General features: G+C 37.1%; 1 protein-coding gene across 1 annotated transcript in view; it reads left to right on the forward strand.

Annotated features, from left to right (window-relative positions):
* CAPRIN2 (caprin family member 2) overlaps window positions 1-19,267 on the forward strand; it is a 34,740-nt gene extending 15,473 nt beyond the window's left edge. Inside the window, exons 9-21 of the mRNA XM_058191777.1 lie at window positions 236-958; window positions 3,345-3,386; window positions 3,663-3,779; window positions 5,046-5,177; window positions 5,733-5,808; window positions 6,365-6,417; window positions 8,008-8,103; window positions 10,316-10,499; window positions 12,195-12,377; window positions 13,981-14,081; window positions 14,685-14,748; window positions 15,430-15,471; window positions 16,907-19,267. Coding sequence (XP_058047760.1) covers window positions 236-958; window positions 3,345-3,386; window positions 3,663-3,779; window positions 5,046-5,177; window positions 5,733-5,808; window positions 6,365-6,417; window positions 8,008-8,103; window positions 10,316-10,499; window positions 12,195-12,377; window positions 13,981-14,081; window positions 14,685-14,748; window positions 15,430-15,471; window positions 16,907-17,475 — 2,382 coding nt within the window. The 3' untranslated portion in view covers window positions 17,476-19,267. The remainder of the gene's footprint in view (window positions 1-235; window positions 959-3,344; window positions 3,387-3,662; window positions 3,780-5,045; window positions 5,178-5,732; window positions 5,809-6,364; window positions 6,418-8,007; window positions 8,104-10,315; window positions 10,500-12,194; window positions 12,378-13,980; window positions 14,082-14,684; window positions 14,749-15,429; window positions 15,472-16,906) is intronic.
* The last annotated feature ends 3,139 nt before the right edge of the window (window positions 19,268-22,406 follow it).

Here is a 22,406-nt window from a genome sequence, read left to right on the forward strand (position 1 = left end):
GAGTACCATGAATGTACTCTAAAATTTGGAAATGTCCTCACTGGCCCTAAGACATGCCCTCCCACAAACTAGAGATTCTATCATCTTTACTTGTTGCTTTAGCAATAAGGTATATTTTGATTGATGTCTTTTGGCCCCTCTGATGAGAATTACTATGCACATTAATACAGTTTATGCTGAATTTTATGCTACTCTACTGAAGAGTTTCATTTTTGTTTTGGTCTGTACTACACAGTTTCTTAATAGGCGCTATTTGCCTGAAGTGGACTGTACTGTCAAGCCTGAAAGAGCCAAACACTGGGAAATAGAACATGTTCCAAAAAGTGATCCCCCCAAATCCTGGGAAATGCTGGTTGATGTCGAAGAAGAGGAACAGAAAAGGCGAAATCCAGAATCCCTGAAATCATTGGAATCTGTAAACCAGGAAGGGAAGAAGAAGCTGGAACTTTCACAGCCTTGGGAATCGACTCTTCCAGAAGTTGATGATCATAAGCAGGATGTTCCGAAGCCTTGGGTGGCCCCAGTTAGAGAAGAGCAGGCCTCTTCCAAATCCTGGGTAACAAAAGAGAAAGAACAGCAGGAACCAAAGCAAGAAGGTCCCAAGCCCTGGATAACTAAAACTAAAGGAGGATTAGAACAAAATCAGGAAAAGCCAAAAATTTGGGTGTCTCAAACTAATATGGAAACTTTGAAAAAACCAGAACCCATGAAGCCTTGGGATGCACATGTCCGAGACGAGATGGAACAAAAGAAACAGCAGCCTGAAAAGCCATGGGTGGGGCATATAGGAGAAGAAGATGAGCAAAAATCCCAGCCTCCAAAAGTTTGGGAAACATCTGAGAGATCACAGCAAGTGGTCCAGCAGCCATTACAGAATCCTCCTAAGATCTGGGGAGTTGGAAATCTTGTACCAAAGGATCAGACTGAGCTGAAGAAGCTTGACGGGGAACTGAAAGAAGTGAGTTGGTATAAACAATGGCATCAGTAGTGGGTTTCAAATTTTTTTACTACTGGTTCTGTGGATGTGGCTTGGTGGGCATGGCTTGGGTGTGGCAGGGGAAGGATACTGTAAAATCTACACTCCCACACCACTCCAGGGAAGGATACTGTAAAACCTTCATTTTCTCCCCACTCCAGGGGAAGGTTACTACAAAATCCCCATTTCTTCCCGATCAGCTGGGACTTGGGAGGCAGAGACTAGATGGGGGTGGGGCCAGTCAGAATTTTTACTATCGGTTCTATGAACTACTCAAAATTTCCACTATTGGTTCTCCAGAACTGGTCAGAACCTGCTGAAACCCACCTCTGAATTGCATCCAAATTAACGTGCTTTGCTCATATTATTTGGCTTACTGAAAAGTAATTGCTTCTACACCTATTATCCATTTCTATTAAATACTAATCAATATACTATTGATAATTTAGTGATTTTTCTATGTAGATTCTAGGCTAAAGAGAAGGAACCTTGACATTTCATACTATGTTAATCTTCCAATGCCCCTAATAATGTAGCTGCCCTGAATACTATTTTTACTTTAAATGTAACGGCTAAATGGAAATAATGGTCTGGTTTTGGCAAAGCAGAAAACTTCAATTTTATGTTGCATGCCTAAACTCTAGTCTAGTCCACTGCCCTCTTTCTTCCTGATGCACAGTGGAAATTGGGACCTTTAGCTTCTTTTTCATGACATTTGAACTTCAAGAATTGCAGTTTTCTATTTAAAAAACAGACGGGCATTTATGTCTAAAAGCTGTAACAGCATCTTTTGATTCACATGGGAGCTTCCTAACAAATATCTATAGAAGATGAAATTGTGGCTTTATGTTGGAACTTTCAATATTATTGATAACCATAGGTATTGAGATGATTATGTAAGTAGGGTTATATAAGTAGGGTGAAACCACACAATTTCTAATTGATTACATTCGCTAAAGAATAATTGGTTTCAAATTACAAAGCAAATCTTTAGGACAAAGCAGATAATTTCTTAGAACTTTCAATCTTATATGAGAGAAAAGAAATATATTTAACGTTTCTTCCCTCTCCTATTATTAGATTTGGCCAATAGTAATATTTTAATTCAATTTTAATTGATTTCAGTCATAAAGATATATCTCACTGAAAACATAATTTCACTAGTGATCTTTTTTTTAAAAAAAAGGTATATAAACAACAGTTTATTTATTTATTATTTTATTTATTATTTAAATTTTTATACCACCCTTCTCCCGAAGGACTCAGGGCGGTTCACAGCCAGATAAAAATACAATAATATTACAATTAAAATACAATTAAAAAACTTATTCAATTGGCCGAGATTAAAAATTTAGGATAAATACTAAAAACTCATTAAAAACCCATTAATTAAAAAACTAACCCAGTCCTGCGCAGATGAATAAGTGAGTTTTGAGCTCGCGACGAAAGGTTCGGAGGTCCGGAAGTTGACGGAGTCCTGGGGGGAGTTCATTCCAGAGGGCGGGAGCCCCCACAGAGAAGGCCCTTCCCCTGGGCGTCGCCAGACGACACTGTCACGCCGATGGCACCCTGAGGAGTGAGAGCGCACGGGTCGGTGAGAGGTATTCGGTAGCAGTAGGCGGTTTCATTGATAACATTGCCGTATAAAAGCTTAGTTTCAGTGAAACGAAGAAAATCAAAAGCTTTAAGAACAATATTCAGATTTTAAAAAACAATACATTTAAAAGATAGCAGATCAAAACAGGAACTTTATGCTTGGGTTAATTTTGTAAATTGGCAGCAGTCTGATGCCTCTTACTAGTTCTGCCTTCCCCTCTTATTTCCTGCTTTCGAATGGTCAAGCTTTGAGCAACTCTGGACTCCAGCTGGTATTTCTGAATGCCAGGCCGGTCTGATAAAGCTCACTCATCTGGGATTTAAACCAGGATGAAAAGGGCAATCTGGCATGCATTATTGAAACTTGCTTTTGGCAAGTTATTTGTATCTTGCTCTTATCCTGGGGTCAAGATGAATAAGAGTTCCCATTCCATGGGTTATAGAGTATTTCAGTTCTAATTGCCATTTAGGGTTTTAATAAGTTTTAATGAGACATGTTGTTCTCCAGAGGTTGATTATGTTTTTTATTCTTTTTTTTTTGGGCATTATCCAAAGGCACATGGTCTGAGTTAGGCAGCCATATAAATGTTTTAGTAAATAATAATTTAAAGTATTTTAAAGAGGGGGAAATATAGATAACTTGTTTGTTTTCATTCTTACTGAATATTTCAAAATACAGTAGGCTGGTTTTACGTCTGTTGATATGCATTGAAATTAGAACTTTTACTGTATTATAAGTTTGGTCAAATATTTTGCATGGTTTTTAATTTAGAGACAAGAATACAGATCAAAGCTTGAATCAGATGTAAAAAAAGTGGGTAAAGTAAAAATATATGGTGATGGAGTTTGTAAACTAATCTTGCATGGTGTCCATAACACTGTTTTCTTTGTGCATTTGCATGAAAGTTGTTGAAATAGAAGTAGAAATAAAATGATGTCTGGGCATCCTATGTAAAAACAAAATTATTGAGGTTCACAGAACAAAACAAGCACTGTCTGACATACATTGTTTTTTAGCAGAAGGAAATCTTGGCTTTCAAAACTTGTTGCCAAATTGGATTCTAATTTTTTTTTTTTTTGGCTTCCATAGGGTGGAAAGACTGGTGGAATAAATGAACACAGCAATGATGCGTCAAAGAAAAAAGGGAGCTTTCCGTCAATTGGAGAATCATGTAAATTACCCAGGAATATCCAAAACGTCATGCAGGTGTGCTAGTCAGATTATTACAATATTTTGGAGTATTTAAAATATTTCTATGAGTAGATGTTACATTTCTGCATAAAATACAGTATTCTGCTTTAGCCTTTTTAAAAATGTAACCAGTGTCATAGAGAGAGAACTACCTCTACTGTGATACTCCCCCCATTGGAGCCCCAAAATAACTGGCAGAGCCATGTTTTTAGGCTAGAGCTGCCAATGGTGCATGTGTGTGCCTGAAAATGAATGTCTTCCAGCTTGTCTTCCGGGTTTCTGGTACGCATGCGCTCACAAAGATCAGCTGGCCAGCGTGCATGCTCACGCAGGAAAACAGAAGACCAGCTCTTTGAGTTTCCGGCACTGCCGGACTCAGAAAGGCCAGGTGATCATCACGTGCGCACTAGAAGAGGAACGGGCGATGCCACGGGCACACGTGTCATAGGTTCACCATCATGGCTTTAGGCTCTTATGGAAGACTAGGAGGGTCAGCGTCTTTAAATGAATACATATTCCAGGTACAAATTGTTGATTAGGTAAAAATCGTATAAAAATCAACTTACTGCCTTCGAAAAAGGTTTATATTAGTTATGCATATTATTCCTAGCCCTTAAGAATTTTGAGATAATACAAGCTCAAATAGACAGACACTGAAAAATGTTTACAAAGATCATTTTAATACAGTAAATAGTGGTTAGCTTCTTAAATTATGCTGAGCCTTAATCTGGTTTGTTTTGCTTTGATTTAATGTTTTGTGCTAGCCTATATTAGGACTTGACTTATATAGTATGAGCAGCAAAATGGCTTTGCTTTTCTGCTCTCATTGCATCTATGGCAGGGGTGGGTTCTACTTACCTTTACTACTGGTTTGCAATGGGACCACCCGTGCGCATGCGCAGAAACTTCCTGATGACATCCAGGTCAGTGGGTGGAGCCTCCTGCCGGTTTTACTACCGGTTTTTGCGAACCAGTCCGAACCGGTGGCAACCCACCACTGATCTATGGTAGCTGGCCAGTGGCCCTCTTATGGGTGGCCAACTTCCTCCTAGGTAAGGAAGGGCCTGAGGACTGAGTCACTATGGGGGCAATTCTAGGCCTCTAACAGATAAAATTTGCTTGTTTGGATTTTTAGGAGGGGTATATACATTTAAATTACACTACAAGGGAAATATAATGGCAAAGAGTATAGGAAGCCTGATTTAAGCAATCTGAAAAGAGCTGAGTGCTCTGTGCACTTATGTGCTCTTCCCCACCGCTTGCCTTTTTTTGTCGTATTAGGTAGCTAAGCCTGTGCACCAAACAGCTGCAGAGTTTTGCTCTACTTCTAGCCTTCCAAAGGATCCAGTACTCAGAAGGGAAAAACTGCAAGATTTGATGACTCAAATTCAGGGGACTTACAACTTCATGCAGGTAGGTATATTGGTTAATATAATAGCATGGGAACTACTGGGAATTAATGATGAACCAGGAAAGGTAGGAATATAAAGGAAGAATGATTTCAGTATCAAAATGTTGAGCCCATATCTATCAAATACACTAAAAGGTAGATTCTGAAATTTTCCATTTCTCAAAAGATAATTGGCCCTGAAATGTCAACGATCTTGAAAAGGTGAATTATATATTTTTTGCATTGTGAATATTCAGCAGGATATATCTGGCCTATTTTAAGTCAAGACCAGGGAGAAATATTTCTCAGTATGTTAAAATTTTACTTATAAATTAGGATCCTAAAATTATAGTGGCAATAGTCAGCTTTATGTTGATAAAAACAAGGTGTTCAGTAAGACATTAGTTAGTCTTAAATATTTAATATTTACCCATTTATTTCATTGTTAAACTAATGCTACACTTCTAGATTATATTTGTATTTTGCTTTTTAGATCTTTTAGCTGTGTATATAAATGTGTATCTGTGTATATATTTATACACATATATATTCAAAAGAGTAACACATTTGTCTTTAAGGAATCACTTCTGGATTTTGATAAACCTTCACAAAGTGCTGGCTGTTCATCACAAGCTTCTTCTGTTGATTCTTCTGGTAATTCTATTTAATACATTTAAATGAATAAAAATATATATATTAGGAAATAAAAAAATAAAATAAAATAAGAAATAACATAAAACAGTTGCTTAGCATTCATATTCTAATTTTAACTAGTTGATTATGTTTATGGCAAACAAAGATACTTATTTGAATGTCTGACTTTTTATGAGTAAAAAAAGAATCTTTGTCCAAAATTTATATTTTAACATTAATTGAAATAAAGACTGTATCAAAGCTGTATCTAAATGATATCAATATACTGAAGAGGTAATGTGGTGTGTAAAAAAATACTGCAGTAATTTTATTGTTTATTTAATGAAACATTTGGAGTTATATCTAATTTTGATTTCAAATTGAAGCCTTTAAAACTCTGTCCTTGTCTAATGTCAACTAGCTATTGAGATGCAAATCAATAATGCTAAATATAAATATAGCTGTCAACCTTTTTAAATCTAGAAATGGTAACACTGTGTTACCTAGTACAGGACTATTGAACTGACTGTTTTCTTAATTTATTGGAAACATTTATAACCAACTTCTTATTTTTTAGCTTCTAATGAACAACTTTCAAGCCAAAATGACTTCCCTGAACAATCAGTGCAGGTAAAATCGAAAGTTGTCATTTGTGAAGAAAGGTGTCAACTTTTAAATATATTATTATATGGTTTATTTGATTCAAAATTTATTTTTATTTCTCCATTGTGTGCCAGGGCTAAGTTTACTCTTCTGTGTCAGAAAAAAGTAGCAGTCCCTTGAAGGACAATAGGGGAAATAATTGGCTTATTTGGATCCTTGCTACAGGTAGTCCTCAATTTACAGCAGTTTGTTTAGTTAAGCATTCAGAGTTACAATGGAATTGAAAAAGTGACTTATGACCGTTTTTCACACTTACGGCCACAATGGTATCCCCATAGTCACTTGGTCAAAATCGGGTATTTGGCTTATTTATGACGATTTCAGTGTCCCGTGACACTGGTCATGTGATCATTTTTGCGACCTGACAAGCAAAGTCAATGGGGAAGCCAGATTCACTTAACAACTGTGTTACTAACTTAACAATTAACTTATAAAGTATGGCAACAAAAGTCATAAAATAGAGCAAAACTGACTTAACTGTCTTGCTTAGCAACTGAAATTTTGGGTTCAATTATGGTCGTAAATTGAGGACTACCTGTATAATCTGTACTATCAGGGACATTATGCCTGACGCTCAGTTGTTGGGAGAACTTCAGTGGGAAGATTACTACATTCCATCATGTTCTACTTGTGGGATTCAGTATAATGGCAATCAGAACACTATATTGAACTAAATGTGTCCTGGCTTAACAAATGTCTCACTGAGCAACATAAATTTTGGCGTCATAAATTGAGGATTCCCTGTATTTTCTGAAGTTAGCATTAGAGTTTGTCCTCCTGTGAAAAATGTCTAATCTTCTAAACTAGTCTGATTTTAAAAGAGACATGAATAAATGGAATTTGGAGGTTTTTTCCCAAAACACCTGTTCCTATTTAATCCTACTTAAGGATTAAAGGAAGGGAGGAACTAAATTAGGCCTCCCAACATTTAAACCAGAATCATTGGAAAATTGGACAATTAGACATTTTTAAATTTTTCCTCGTTTAATCTAGTTATCAGCGATGGAATGTTTTCCATGATTGGGCAGAGCAAAAGTCATTTTTTCCAAAGAAGTTGCCTTCAGTTATCGGTTATCATATACATAATTGAGGATAACATTGAGAAAGAAAGAAAGAGGATGACTTGTATCACAACGTTCAACAGGCAGCCAAGTTTATCTTTGTCTAGCCTTCTCACTCTGCTAAAATATAAACCTTTGCTAAAACCCAGTATCTTCAGTTATCATTACTATTATGGTTCGCTGCATAGTCAGCCAGATGTTCAAACTGGAATTGGCATTTTTATCCAGTTATCAAGTCCTTCCCAAGGATCTGGGATGGGCAAATGTTGATTTTTTAAAAAATTATTATTATTAAATAAATTTATATGCTACAATACATAGGTAATTTATAGCTACAATAAATAGGTAATTCCAGGCAGCTTACAACATTATTTTAAAAAAATTCATAGAACAATGTCTAAGTGAACATTTAATGAGGAAGCAAATGTCATAATGTATTTCAAATTATCCTTTTAAAGATCTCCTTTAATGGTCTTGTGTCAACTTTTATTGTCAGAGTGCTTCTTCTCCCGTGACTTTGCATGGATCAAACACTTCCTTAGTTTCTGATAACACTTTGTCTGGATCAGAAACTGAACTTCATTCACCACAAGTAAGACAGCTTTACTAATTTTCCGCTCTGTTTCTGATTCTCTTGATCCTAATTTATGTATTTCCCACCATCAATCAGAGAATTGCTTTTGCAGAGCTCCACCAACCTGTAATAGCTTTTGAGGAAGAAGTATGCGGCTTTATGCCAGTAATAGATGGGTGATTGGGGGAGGGGGTGGTGGTTAATATTCAGTAGTTCAATAGTATCAATACATCTTTGCCAGGAAAACAAGAAACAGGTAAGTATGGAAACACCCTGTACCTCTTTTCCAGAGCCCCATTTACATTCTATCTTTACTTTGCAATATACTCTGAGAAGTATGATGTCCCCAATACAATATTAATGTTCCTTTCAATATTGACCTGGTTCTGCAGGAAGGATAATTTTTTTGCTGCATTGATTTCTTGGTATGAGTTCTGCAGATTTCCTGTTTCCTGAATGTGACTTGATTAGAGTTTTCAGAGTTCCCAGCCCATATAGTTAAAGAAGGGGACTCTAAGACGGGGATCACCAACCGTGGCAACTTTACGACTTGTGGACTTCAACTCCCAGAATTCCTCAGCCAGCACATGAGTAATTCTGGGAGTTGAAGTCCGCAAGTCATAAAGTTGCCATAGTTGGAGACCCCTGCTCTAAGAGAAGTAAATGAAAATCCATTTTGTGGTTTTTTTTGTCCTTAAAGGAGAAGCCCCCAAAGTGTCTATCATCTGTAATATTAAAAAAAAAACCAGTTCACTAAAACAAATTGAACTCTGCCTAGTAATGGAGTTTTCATATCAAATGATCTAAGTGCCAAAGCCCACTGCAACTATATAGCAAAAAAGGCTCTAAGAGTTCTAAACCTAATTCTGCGTAGCTTCTTTTCCAAAAACTCTACACTACTAACCAGAGCATTCAAAACATTTGCCTGACCCATTCTTGAATACAGCTCATCTGTCTGGAACCCATACCACATCTCTGACATTAATACAATTGAACGAGTCCAAAAATATTTTACAAGAAGAGTTCTCCGCTCCTCTGTAAACAACAAAATACCTTATTCCACCAGACTTGAAATCCTGGGATTAGAGAACTGTTGTGTCTTGCCCGCCCTCAGAGCAGCCGGGGCCTTCTTACCTGCTCCCGAACACGGAGGAATGTATGCCTCCCGGCCCAAGTCCTGGCTCCATGCCCACACAAACTGCAGAAGAAGGAGCATCTCCCGGCCCCAGCCCTGACTCCATGCCCAGGCAAACGGAGCAGCTAGACCCCTCCCCCTCCTCCACAGCATGTGAGCCTGAGGAGGGTTTATTCCCAACAGCTGCTGATTGGTGTGACCCTCGCATCAGAAGGCTGGATAGGCGGAGGCAACAGAAGGAAGGGAGGGGCAGGCCTTAATGAGTGCTGAGTCATGGAGCCACACCCCATGGCCTATATAAAGGATCTGCTTTCTGGCAGTCTCTGAGTCAGGCAAAAGTCGAACTTATCTTGCTGAAGTCACTTACTGGTCTCCTGCCTGCTCTGAGGACTTTGCTAGGACTTTGGGCAGAGCTGCAGAGGCAAGCCTGATTCGGATTTCCCTGACCCAGCCGTCAGCGGAGGAGTGGGACACGACATAGAACTTAGAACTCTGCCGACTCCGACAAGATCTGTGTTTAACACACAGAATCATCTATTGCAATGTCCTTCCTGTTAAAGACTTCTTCAGCTTCAACAGCAATAATACAAGAGCAAACAACAGATTCAAACTTAATGTCAACCGCTTCAATCTTGATTGCAGAAAATATGACTTCAAGTAACAGAGTTGTTAATGCTTGGAATACACTGCCTGACTCAGTGGTCTCCTCTCCAACTCCTAAAAGATTTAACCAAAAACTGTCTATCATTGACCTCACCCCATTCCTAAGAGGACTATTAGGGGCGTGCATAAGTCCACAAAAGTGCCTACCGTTCCTGTCCTATTGTTTCCTTTCAATATATGTTCCTGTATATAATGTCGTGACAAATAAAAAAAAATAGAAATCTCAACATATAACCCTAGATGAAATTAAACATTGCCAAAAAAAAAAGTGCAAGCTAGAAATGAGATTTCCTGGAAGTTATAAAATCTCTTTTTCATTTCTCCATAGCAAATTATTAACATTTTAGTTTCCCCTATGAATTACATATGTTTGATTTTGAGTACTAAAAGCTGCTGCTTTAGGCCAACATAACATTATGTCTTCTTTTTTAGGTGTTCAAAGTTAATGCACCTTTGCCACCTCGTAGAGAGCAGGAATCGAAAGAGAATTCTCTGCATTCCACAGGATACAATCAGAATTTTTCGACAGCCAGCACACAGACACCACCCCCGTGTAAATTACCATCCACTCAAAATGCGGAACAAACAACTTTTTCACAAGAGTCTCTTTCAAATGGTAAGAATTTCAGTGCAAATCAGTAACTGAACTGATAATACCAGAGATGACCATGATTCTAAACCCATTTTGAACATTCGATAATATTTAACGCGCATTACTTTAAAAATGACAGAAAAATTTTCATATTTGGTTTTTTAGTTCTGTTAGAAAACCTTTTACTCATGGAGTCATCCTTTGAAAAGTAGTGCAGTCTGATGTGACCAGAATGAACGTTAAATTTTAAGCTGACCATACTTTTTTTTAACCCAATACTGGAAAGTCCCATGATCATCTAAGAAGAGTGTGTGTATACACACACACACACACACACACACACACACACACACACACCATGTTTTCCCCAAAATAAGACCAGGTCTTATATTAATTTTTGCTCCAAATTTTGGCTTATTTTCTGGTTAGGTCTTATTTTGGGGGAAGCACAGCACTAAATGCCTCTGTCTGGTTGACAATCTTAACTGGGGCTTATTTTTGGGGTAGGGCTTATATTACGAACATCTTGAAAAATCATGCTAGGGCTTATTTTCTGGTTGGGTCTTATTTTTGGGATAACAGGATGTGTATGTATATACACACACACACACCGGTATATATCTCCCATGAAAATAATTGTAAAGGCAAGTGCATTTTAATAATAAGTCAAGAGGGTAAACATAATGACCACTGAAAATTGGAAGCATTTCTATTACAGAACTTTAAATTGTTTTCATTTGATTTGACTTCTTGAAGGAGGTTTATTTCTCAGCTGAATCATCCAACCTGGCCAGACTGTTCTGATTTTTTCAGTCCTCCCTTATCTCCTCCAATCTCCACCTACATCTAAAAAGCTAGAAAATGTTCAGCTTCCTCCTCCTCCTTCTCTGTAATCTCACTTATACTTCCCGTGGGAGTATAATTGGAGACATATCAGAGCTTTTACTGCATAGCAATCTTAACCCACCATGGCATCTTCTCTTTATCATTTCTACACACACCCCCACCCCATGCTGGGATTTTACTTGTTGTAGACTATGCATTCCAATGAAAGGTTTTGATTTTGTATGCTATGATTATATGGGCAAGGGGAGAGATTAGTAACTTGGTTGCAAAGCTATAAAAATGTCCATTTTCTCCATTCCATTAGTTGGGAACCTATAGTAGAATATTCTCTTTTGGGAGGTAAATGTTCTGGACAGCTTTTGCAGATTTCCAAATGGAAATGCCCACTTCTGAGATGAATGTTGCTTTTGAGTACCTTGTATTCTTCTCTACTGTGTGGAAATAGAATGTTGAATTAGTTCCTTAGTAATTAGTAACAAATAGAGAGTGGATTGTACCCATTTTGACGAGATAAATGGCAAGAAAACTTAAATTGCCAAATTTGTTTTCTTAATGTCTTATTTTAATATATTGTTTTGTTTCATAGCAAGAAGCGTTAAGTACATTTAAACTTATCATTGTCCGTCTTAATACTGCTAAGCCTCCAGGCTGGCTAGTTTATGTTAAGTCCCAACTACTTAATAAAGTTTTAGATTCAACAAATTCATCTATTTTTAAACAGTTATTAACAGTAACAAGGTGATATTCCTGTATGTTACAAGCAGAGTGGAAATAATCCTGAATAATAACGGTTGGGGAAAAGGGTCAGGAGTCACATCTCCTTTGCAGTAGCTTACAGGAGTATGTAAGATGTGTACTTCTCATCTTAAGCAGGTACTTGCCAGGTTGAGGGAGTCGTTCCTGTCAGCAATGGTACCCTCACTTTTTATGCAGCACAGACGGCCACTTTTCCTAGACCATCACAGCCTTTTATTGGAAACCGCGGATCTATCAGAGGTTCTCTCAGGGGTGTAAGATCGATGAATAATTCCTATCGCTCTTCTGGTGGATATAAAGGTAAGTTCCAGTTCTGTGAAAATATTGGTGTATGTTTTGATGCAGACCTATTTCTAGCCCTGTTCAGAAATGAATCCTGAAAGAATGATCATTAACTGTAGTTGAGATTTTGTGGATTTAACACTTTAGAATATGAAATACAATTCTTGTTGGACCAAGAACAATACCACTCTGAATAGCATGTCAAGGGCACACTGCAGAAAGGGGCTTGACATACATACTTGAATTAGGTTATATATAACACAATATATAAATATTGTTTCAGGTGTCAATTATATGTCAATTATTTGACAGTTAAGTATATCCTCAGAGTGACTCTCTTCTCATGCATTTATACTGATGCTCAGATTTAAAATAATTCAATAAATGTGCAGGCAACAAATTATTCTCCCATGCGCTCATGTTCTCCCATGTATGTGTGCATATATTCTCACCTATGAGAGTCTCATAGATAGATAGTGATGGTTTGGAATTCTTGCTGACAGCCAATAGATGGGGGAATATAGGAGGCTGCACCCTAATAGGCTGAAGATTATGCATCTGCATATCACTGTGCATCTCATTATTGTGCATCTTTCTAGATCTGAGTGTGATCCAGATTCTTAGTGATGGACCTAATCTCACCTTCCAAAAGTGTGGGTGTTTCCAAATCTTATTCACAAGTCTGTACAATTCCAGTAAGCTTTTGGCCTATACATGCGGTCCTTGCTTAGAAACCACACATTTAGGAATTTTTTTCAATTTACAACTTGCACTGAATGGGTAGTATTTATGATCAGAGTATCCCCTGGTTTCAGGTCCAAGATCAAGGATGACACAGCAAAATCCAACCCAACCCAATCCTTTATTTGCTTACACTTAATGGACAGAATCTTGGCAAAATAAAATTATCTAACCTACTAGATATATCCTGAGAGATTCTAGAGTAAAACCGCTCTGAACCATCTTCCTGCCCCAACTCAACTCAGGATCGCAGTCTCTTAATCTGGGAAAGTTCTGTGTTCTCCTTAACCCACTTCTCCAGGGGCATATTCCATCACAACTGATAACTATCTATCTATTTATCTATCTATCATCTATCTATCTGTCTGTCTGTCTGTCTGTCTATCTATCATCAATCATCTGTCTATCATCTCCCCCCCAATCTTTTTCTCTCTATTGTATATGGCCTCCCATCTCAGAAGAAGGATAAAGCAAAAAAACCGGTATCAAATACCTGGATTCTTGAAGAAATATTCTTCAAATAATATTTGAATTATCAATTTAATCGCATAAAAAGGACTCAGTCTTAACATGCTCAAATCTTGAAATCAGATACCAAAGTGAAGGATGCTGGTTGCTAAAGAGCATCTTAGACATTGACTTCCCTGTCCTTGGAAGAGTTGAATATCTTTTTGCGCATGGTTACTACATAAAGGTAGTTAAGTTACTGAATATTCAAAAATCTGGTCACTTCCTCTTGGACAACAAATTGGGTCTGTTCTTTTTTATGACACAAGATGCACAGTATTACAGTTCCCTTAATATACCAGTGGAGAAAGACACATTTTTAGTATTTAATGGAAATATGAAGTGTTTCTCACCAAACAATGTTTTATTCCAGCAGGTTTTGAACCTTACAGAGGATCGCCTTCAATCCCTAATGGAACCTATAGCCAATTACTTCCTGGCAGAGATTATTCTTCAGTGCAGTATTCTCAGAGGGTAATGACTTGACAAGCTTTGTTACAGACCAAATATGCTTTACTATAATTTGGCATCCTATGTTCTGTGCAAAAGTCAAAATCAAGCATTAAGGGATGCTTCATATTCAACTTGACAGCATGGTGTGTAGTAATTTAGTATGGCTAATAGTAAGTAGTAGTGAGCAAATAAATGGAGTATAAATAAATAATGCTAATATATCATAGTTCACACCTGGTTTGTATATCATAGCCTATTGGTTAATTTTAATTTGAGGTTTATATTTCTGAAATTTGTTCACTTTGCCTATTTGAATATCAGACAGTCTTTCATATGAATAATACAATCGAAAATAACCTCATCAATTAAGTATGCTGGGAAATCAGAACAAGAATTGGCTGTAATTTAACATTTACAGGCATATGATATATCCTAATTAAATTAGTGCTAATTAAGGATATTGGATTGCAGATAGTTGCCAGGTACCAACAAACTTTTGATGCAGGACATAGCACAGTTCCCTCCTACTCTACTATCCCACTAATCATGACATGAAAAATTCAAGTGACGGCAAGACTGATGTTGTTGCCCTTTACTAAATTTGGGCAAATTTTTATTTTCTAGGATATGAATTACCAACCAAACTATAAGCGAGGAGGTATTAATAGTGGTCGAACTAACTCAAGAGGTAAGTTTACTTTTAACATGATTTAAAATGTAAGTCTCTGTTAAGTCATGCTGCAGTGCTCAGGTTGCATTCCACTATGATTAATCATTCCAGCACACTATGGATTTACATGTATTGTTGCCTAAACAGTCAAGTACAGACTTCATGTTCTTAGGCATTTTATCTGATATATGCCTGGAAAGGAATCTGAGATGCTTCTGAAGGAATCATTACCCATTCAGTGCTGTTAACAATACACAGTAATTGCATACATAGGTGCTAATTTTGAACAGTTAATAACTGCTGGGAATTTAAAACTTTTGCAAAGGTTCTTTTCATTAAAGCAGGGAGGAAAATGTCCATCCCCATCTTTCCTCACACAGGGATGACTGACATTCTTAACTTTTTCTGCTCTTCTCTTCCTCTGAACCACTTCTGTCCAGATTGACTTTTACATTTTGTTGTGTGTCTGGAACAAATTGAGCCATTTGATTCAATGTCTGTATGCAGACATTTAAAAAATACCCATTTGGATTCAGACAACCTAAAATCAGTGATTCCAGGCACAGAACATTTTGCCCATCTGTATTGGAGACTATAAAACAGGCCTGATTTTCAAGCTATTGAAGAAAATATTTAATTCCAGTTTAGCCATGTCAACTTTATATAAAATATAAAATCCTTAAAGCTTCTATGTTTTAGGTTACAGGCAAGAAAACAGACAGGAAGAAAACTGCTCAGCAGGTAGAGCTCGAGGTAGAACACGTGGTAAAAAATACTTCAGAAGAAGGGAATTGAGAAAAACTGAGAAAAATGAGAAAGAAGCAGAGTCTGAAAACAATCTTGTAGTTGCCAAAATGCACCAATTCAGTTAGTGCTGATTAATAATATAGTTGACAGATTGGTAACTTGGTTTTCTACACTAAATAAAAACACATTTTTAAAGATGTGTCTTTTCTTGGAAGTAATAGCAATGCACCCTTACAAAATATATTTTCTATTGTATAATATAATATTTAAGCAGCTATGGTTAATCAAGTGAGTAAGCAGCCAGTATACATTCATGATAAAATGTAAATACATATAACAATGCAATTCTATCTATGGGTTTTTAGGCATTCTGTTATGTAAACCAATGGGCTGTAGTAATTTGGAGTAAACCGTTCAGTTTCTGTTTTCATGGTTAAAAGTTGTGAGAATTAAGCTTTAATCTGAAGAGCATAATATGACGTGAAGTACTTCTGGAAATCAAATTTAATAACTCATAATATCCTAGCTGTCTCCAACCTGGTATCCTCCGAGTATGTTTTGGATGATAACTTCCAGAATTCCCTGAACATTTACAGGGCAACAGTTTGGGGAAAATAATATAGTTTTGATAACTATACAAAAGTTTCTTAAATGGCAAATTTATATTTCTCATGGTATTAAAGATATTGCTGATGTATTTAAGTCTCTGGTGTCTAAGATAGATTTAAATTATTTCAATGCTGAACCCGTTGCAGAAGTATGTTCGATACATATATTACCTCTACTCAGCTTTTATAGAGTGAAGGCTGAAAAACCTGTTTCTAGTTTAAATATGCTGGATTGGACCATGGTTTATTGAATTGTTTTTAATGAAATAATACTATTCTGAGAGCCTGGATCCACAAGGAATTAATAAGTAAAGTAAGAGCCAATTAAAGGTGGCTAATTTTATCATTTAAAATGGCAGAGAAGACTTCCTAAAATGTCAACAAATGCAGAGAAGCATGGTCAAAATTGGAAGTCAGGGAAAATAAAACAACCCCTAGTAAACTGTAGGATATTCTCAAGTCATGGTTATACTTGTTAATTAACTGTTGAAGCAGTGGTATGTCTCTCAGCCTTAAAAAAACCTACATTATTCGTTTGTGAAACTCTATGTCCTCTTCACAATTTGAAGAACACAAATTTGTAAAAACTAGGGACAACCCAGTAACTGACACTTGTCTAGATGATCCTTCTTATACATGATGCCATCCATATTATGACTGTGGCTAATATGGGAAATTGTAGTTCCAACAGAATTGGAGATGCTTAGCTTGGGAAGGCTGATCTACTCTATAAATCTTGGCAAACTGAACTTTGAAGACTTCTAAAAATGGATTTCTTAATGGTTATATCAGAACTAACAATTGCTCATGATCTCCAACAGCAGGATGGAACGATTCTTCTCAGGTGAGCAGTCCAGAGCGTGACAATGAGATGTTTAACAGTGGGGAGACTGGGCAGGGTGATTCCCGCAGCATCACTCCTGTCGATATACCTGTGACAAGCCAAGCAGCCACCCTACTACCTGTACACGTCTATCCCCTCCCACAGCAGATGAGAGTTGCCTTTTCTGCTGCTAGAACTTCTAACTTGGCTCCTGGAACTTTAGATCAACCCATCGTGTTTGACCTCTTGTTAAACAATCTTGGCGAAACCTTTGATATACAACTTGGTAGGTTCAATTGTCCTGTTAATGGTACTTATGTATTCATATTCCATATGTTGAAGCTAGCTGTGAATGTACCATTATACGTGAACCTCATGAAAAATGAAGAGGTTTTAGTCTCCGCGTATGCCAATGATGGTGCTCCAGATCACGAGACTGCAAGCAACCATGCAGTCCTCCAGCTCTTTCAAGGAGACCAGATTTGGCTACGCCTTCATAGAGGAGCTATTTACGGCAGTAGTTGGAAATATTCTACCTTCTCAGGATATCTCCTGTACCAAGACTGAACATTAAGCTGCTCCAATGGTTTGGTGAAGGAAGGTGAAAACTGGTGGGCTAGTTTCACAATTGCATACTGAATACTAAAGTGGGGAAATGGTGATCTGTCTTGCAACGAGTTGAAGTTGGATCAGCACTGATGTGGCACTTTATCAGTTGTGATATAGCCTTGATAGTAAAGCTCTGAATGTTATGTTTGCACTTACTCTTGAACTGTAATTTATTAGCTTACTATGCTACTCAAATTTGCCTCAAGTTTAGGCTATTTGCAACGCCTTGTGCCTAAATAAAAAGAAATTAATATGCCTTAGTATCAATGTTTGTGCTACTGTGATAATTCTGGGTGATATTAACTTTCTGGAGGGTTGTGAAGACTTGGCTTGTTCATCCAGGCATTATGCTAGGATAGAAGTAAATAAATGCAAGTGTGAATTTAGAGCTAGTGGGATAGTGCTGTGATTGAGTTAATGTGATGGTGTGAGGTTCAATTGACCAGATTTCATTCTGGTTTTTTTTAACTGAACATTATTTTGAGCTGCCAAGGGTTATCACATATAAGATAGGTGGCCATATAAGTTTATAAATAAAAAAAATAAGATTCCACTGGAAAAAGAAAACAGATCCACACCCAGTTAGGAAGTATGTTCCTTGCCTGTGAAAAGTTGCAGATTTAATCCCCCCAAACCTGGTAGGAGGAAGAAATAGCAGATGATGGCATTCCCATATTAAAAATTAGATGTGAACACTCAATCTGCAATGCAACATCATTTTTATTTTTTAAACATTGAAAGCAAATGGAATATTGAGACTAAGATTCATTTCCTATTTATGTAATTATGTAGAAAATTTTGAGTTCTCAACACAACAGCTCTTGATTCCCAGGATTGGGAAACTAGCACCCCACATAGCAAAACACCATCAGCGTTTCTAAAGCTGCTTCTGGCCTTGTATTTATCTGGCAGTAGTTCAGGGCTTAAGAGCTATACTTTACTGCCTGGGGGAAAAATGGTAAGTTAAGGTGGTAGAAGTGGGGCAAGCCACCATATAAATGGGCACTGTGACTGTCCATATTAACTATAGTGTGAGACCAGAAGTTGTTCCTCAAGTTCTAAATGAGTCCATAAGCCCCAAAAGTTGGAAATCCTGACTTTATTAGCGTCATTGTCCCTTCTAGTTTTGATGCCAACGCTACAGCAGAAAAATAAACTTACAGGTAATTAAATAAATGGGGAAGATGGTAAACCTTTACACAAGCAGGATTTTTACATCTTATTTTATTAAACCACTAGTTATGTTAGTCACTTTGCTTCAGATTTTACACCTTTGTTATAAAACTCTGTGTTGTTGGAAATGAGTGGCTGTGTCACTCAAGGTGTTTGTTAGGAACTGTTGCCCTTGGACATCTGAAAACTAAAGGCTTCAAGATCTGCACTAGCATCACCGTGGAACCAGTCTGGAGATAATCACAATTGAGGACTTTATTTGAAACTACCCGAAGAGCAGATTGGAAGAATACCCGTAAGCAGAGATGGTAAATTCTCCTCTGCGTTCTCCAACTTTTCTCTACAACGTTGGTTCTGTTTTATTTTACATTCCTGGTATTGGTGTACAAGAACAACTACTAACATCTAGAAAGTGCCTCTCTCTCCCTCTCCCTCTCCCTCCCTCCCTCCCTCTCTCTCTGTTTTTAAAAGTTCCCATTTAATTTGACTCAGCATTTTATACATTCTAAAAGGCCCTCCTATTTTTCCAAATGACAATTATGTTAGCTGAATTATTTGTGAAGCTTCCATCACAAGCTCTAGCCTTTTCTCTCTCTTCATCAAAAGGATTCAGTTGGCTTATGTCCTGAAGGCACCTCCAGATCTTTTTGTGAATGTGTGCGGTATTGAAAAGCTTGCAAACATCTCAGTATGGTGAGGTAATAAAACATTTTAAACTTGCTTTGTGTGTTACCCTTTTTTTTAAAAAAAAGCAATGAACAAGTTAAAGAATATTGAAGTCTGAGTTGCTGAAAGTAAAAAGAAACACATGTGAAATTTGCCGGTTTACTGTGCAGTTTTTTAAAACAGTTGGGTTTTTTGTTTTTTTTGGTACAGTAGCTTTCTTGCAAGCAGTTTTCTGTTATTAGCAATCCTATTGATAAAGTCTTGCTGTTGTGGATTGTTTCATTTGCAACTAGCAAATCCACAAAAGTTATTCCTGAATTATAACTGTATGGAATTGTATCTGGACCCTTTTGGATGTTCTGAATGTTTGCTTTCCTTTGCAATTGAATATGATCAGGGTTTCATATGGATCCATCTGATAAACAATGTGAATGAAGAACTTTAAAAGTTAAGTACTTGTTTCATTTACTTCCCAAAGCCATTCAGTCTGCAGCCTGTCACCGAAAATGTGGTTGCCTTCCTTCAGTAACTTCTTGTATCGCAAAATAACGTTTTTAACAAATGCTTCCTGTAATTGGAGATCAACTTCAAATTGCTGTGTAGGAAGTTTGGCCAATTCCTCCATGGTGTACTGTTTTAATTTGGTGGTAGTATAGGGTTTTCTAGTGGAACTGTGCAATTCAATGGCATTTAGGCCTGAACTTTAATTTAGCAACTCAAGAACACTGAGTTTGTTTTTCTTTATCCATTCTCTTGCAGATTTGCTTATATGTTTGGGATCGTTCTGTTGCTGCATGAACCACTTCACCTCAACTTTAGCTGTCAGAAAGATGGCCTGATACTGTTCTGAGGAATTATTAAAAGTAGAATTCATGCTTTATTCAATGATACCAAGTCATCCAGAGGTTGAAGCAGCAAAGTATCTCCAAACTATGACACTACCCATGCCTGTGTTTGATAATTGGTATGAGGTTCTTATTGTGGAATGCAGCGTTTAGCTTCCACCAGTCCTAAATGAACCTGTGTGACTTGAAAAGTTCCACATTTTATTTGCCCATAGAACATTTCCAGGAGTCTGGAGATTCATCCAGCTGTTTGGCAAAATTTAAATATCTATGGCTTCTTTCTCATTACTCCGTTTTACACAAGTTCTTTTCTAATGGTAACAGTCAAAATTTGCCCAGATCCTTGGATGGCATTCTAGGGTTCTTTGTGACTTGCTAGCCAGTTCTATCCTATACTCTTAAAAGTGATGAGAGCCATTTTTGGGGGGAAGATTTAAAATGATCTCAATTGATCTTAGTTGCAAGAATGTCTCTGGTGAAGCTTCAGAGGATTAAAATGGTTATGTAGCCTTCTCTGGCAAATGGGTTTCACCCATGTTTTACAGATGTCTTCAGAAATTTCTTCTGAGGAAAGATAGCTGTGCCTTAGAATTTTTGTGGTGTGAACATCAGTGATGTGGGGCCTTGATCATTAGCCATAATTATGCCCTTTAATTGATGGCATGATTTTCTCATACTGTTACACATTGGTTGAGCTGTTTATGAAATAAAGGAAACAAGCACCAAACTTTGATGTTCTTTATTCATTTAGATTATAGATCAGTAGGATCTGTAGCTCTGATACAAGTTAAACTGAGCCAAACTTGATCTGAGCTAAAAAGATTGAGAACATCCAAAGGGCCAAATACTTTTAAACTGAAATACATTGAACATAAAGAGGCTTCCTGATATCTCTCTATAGAACAATGGAAACATTCAAACTCACATTGGGGATAATGTCGCTGAGCATGGTTGCTGAATGCACCAGGATCCTGTATTTTATGCAGAGCATATTACAGGGTTTTTTTGTGCAGAGTTCAGGGCCAGAATTAAATGCTTAAAAATGCTTAAAATCATTTCAATAATGTCTCATTGTGTTTTTATTTAATAGGTAATATGAAAGCTATGCATCAGTTACACAGCATATGAACAATTCAAGAAACTTGTAAATTTAGGTCTTAGCCACCTTAGATGAAGGCGAAAATTAGTCCTTTTACACAACATACGTGCTATTGTTCCCCATCCTACATCTGCATTTGTTTTCAATTTTCTAAAAAATTTTTGCATTTGTCTCGTTACATTTAGTACTTTGGTAAGTTATTAATTTTATATTTTTGAATGTTAGTTACCCTCTCTTGTTTTACATCAGCTGCAAACTAGCTAAGGTATTCATCCGCTTCTTCAGGAAAAGAATGAAAATAAAGTATGCTGGGCCAGCGTCCCACTTGGTCCAGTATCTCAATCCAATTCAATGAGTTACAAAGGAAAACTCATGATTTTCAAGCCAACTGTGGCTTCTAACATATACCAGCCATTCAGCCAATGTAGAATAACGTTCGGGAATTTGGGAACGAAGGGGACTTCAATTTAGCAAACTGACAAAACCCTCCCCATCAAAAAATGAAACATCTGATTATCGTTAATTGGAATAAAATTAATATGCACTTCCTCTAAACAGCCAGTGGGAGAAGTTCCCAGGCAGGCTGATAATATAATATAATATAATATAATATAATATAATATAATATAATATAATATAATATAATATAATATAATATAATATAATATAATATAATATAATCAGCCTGCCTGGGAATTTCTCCTACTGGCTGTTTATATATATATGAGGGATCCATAAGCAGTTCTTCTCTAAGCAGTTTTTGTCCCTCTGCCGCATTTTTCTAATCTGATAGGAATTACAGGTAGTCCTCAATTTATGACCACAATTGAGCCCCAGTGACACATTTAAGTTTTACCCGATTTTAAGACCTTTCTTGCCACAGTTATGTGAATTGTCGCAACTGGTAAGTTGTGAATCCGGCTCCCCCCACCCCCGCATTGATTTTGCTTGGCAAAAGGTTGCAAAAGATGATCATATGACCTTGGGACAGCGACAATCGTAAGTAGGAGTCCGTTGCCCGGACTCGTGCTTACGAATTCTGAATTTTGATCACATGATCATGGGAATGCTACACAGGTACGCGTGAAAAACGGTCCTAAGTCACT

Source organism: Ahaetulla prasina, chromosome 7 (genome assembly GCF_028640845.1).
Source record: "Ahaetulla prasina isolate Xishuangbanna chromosome 7, ASM2864084v1, whole genome shotgun sequence".
Taxonomy (NCBI): Eukaryota; Metazoa; Chordata; class Lepidosauria; order Squamata; family Colubridae; genus Ahaetulla; species Ahaetulla prasina.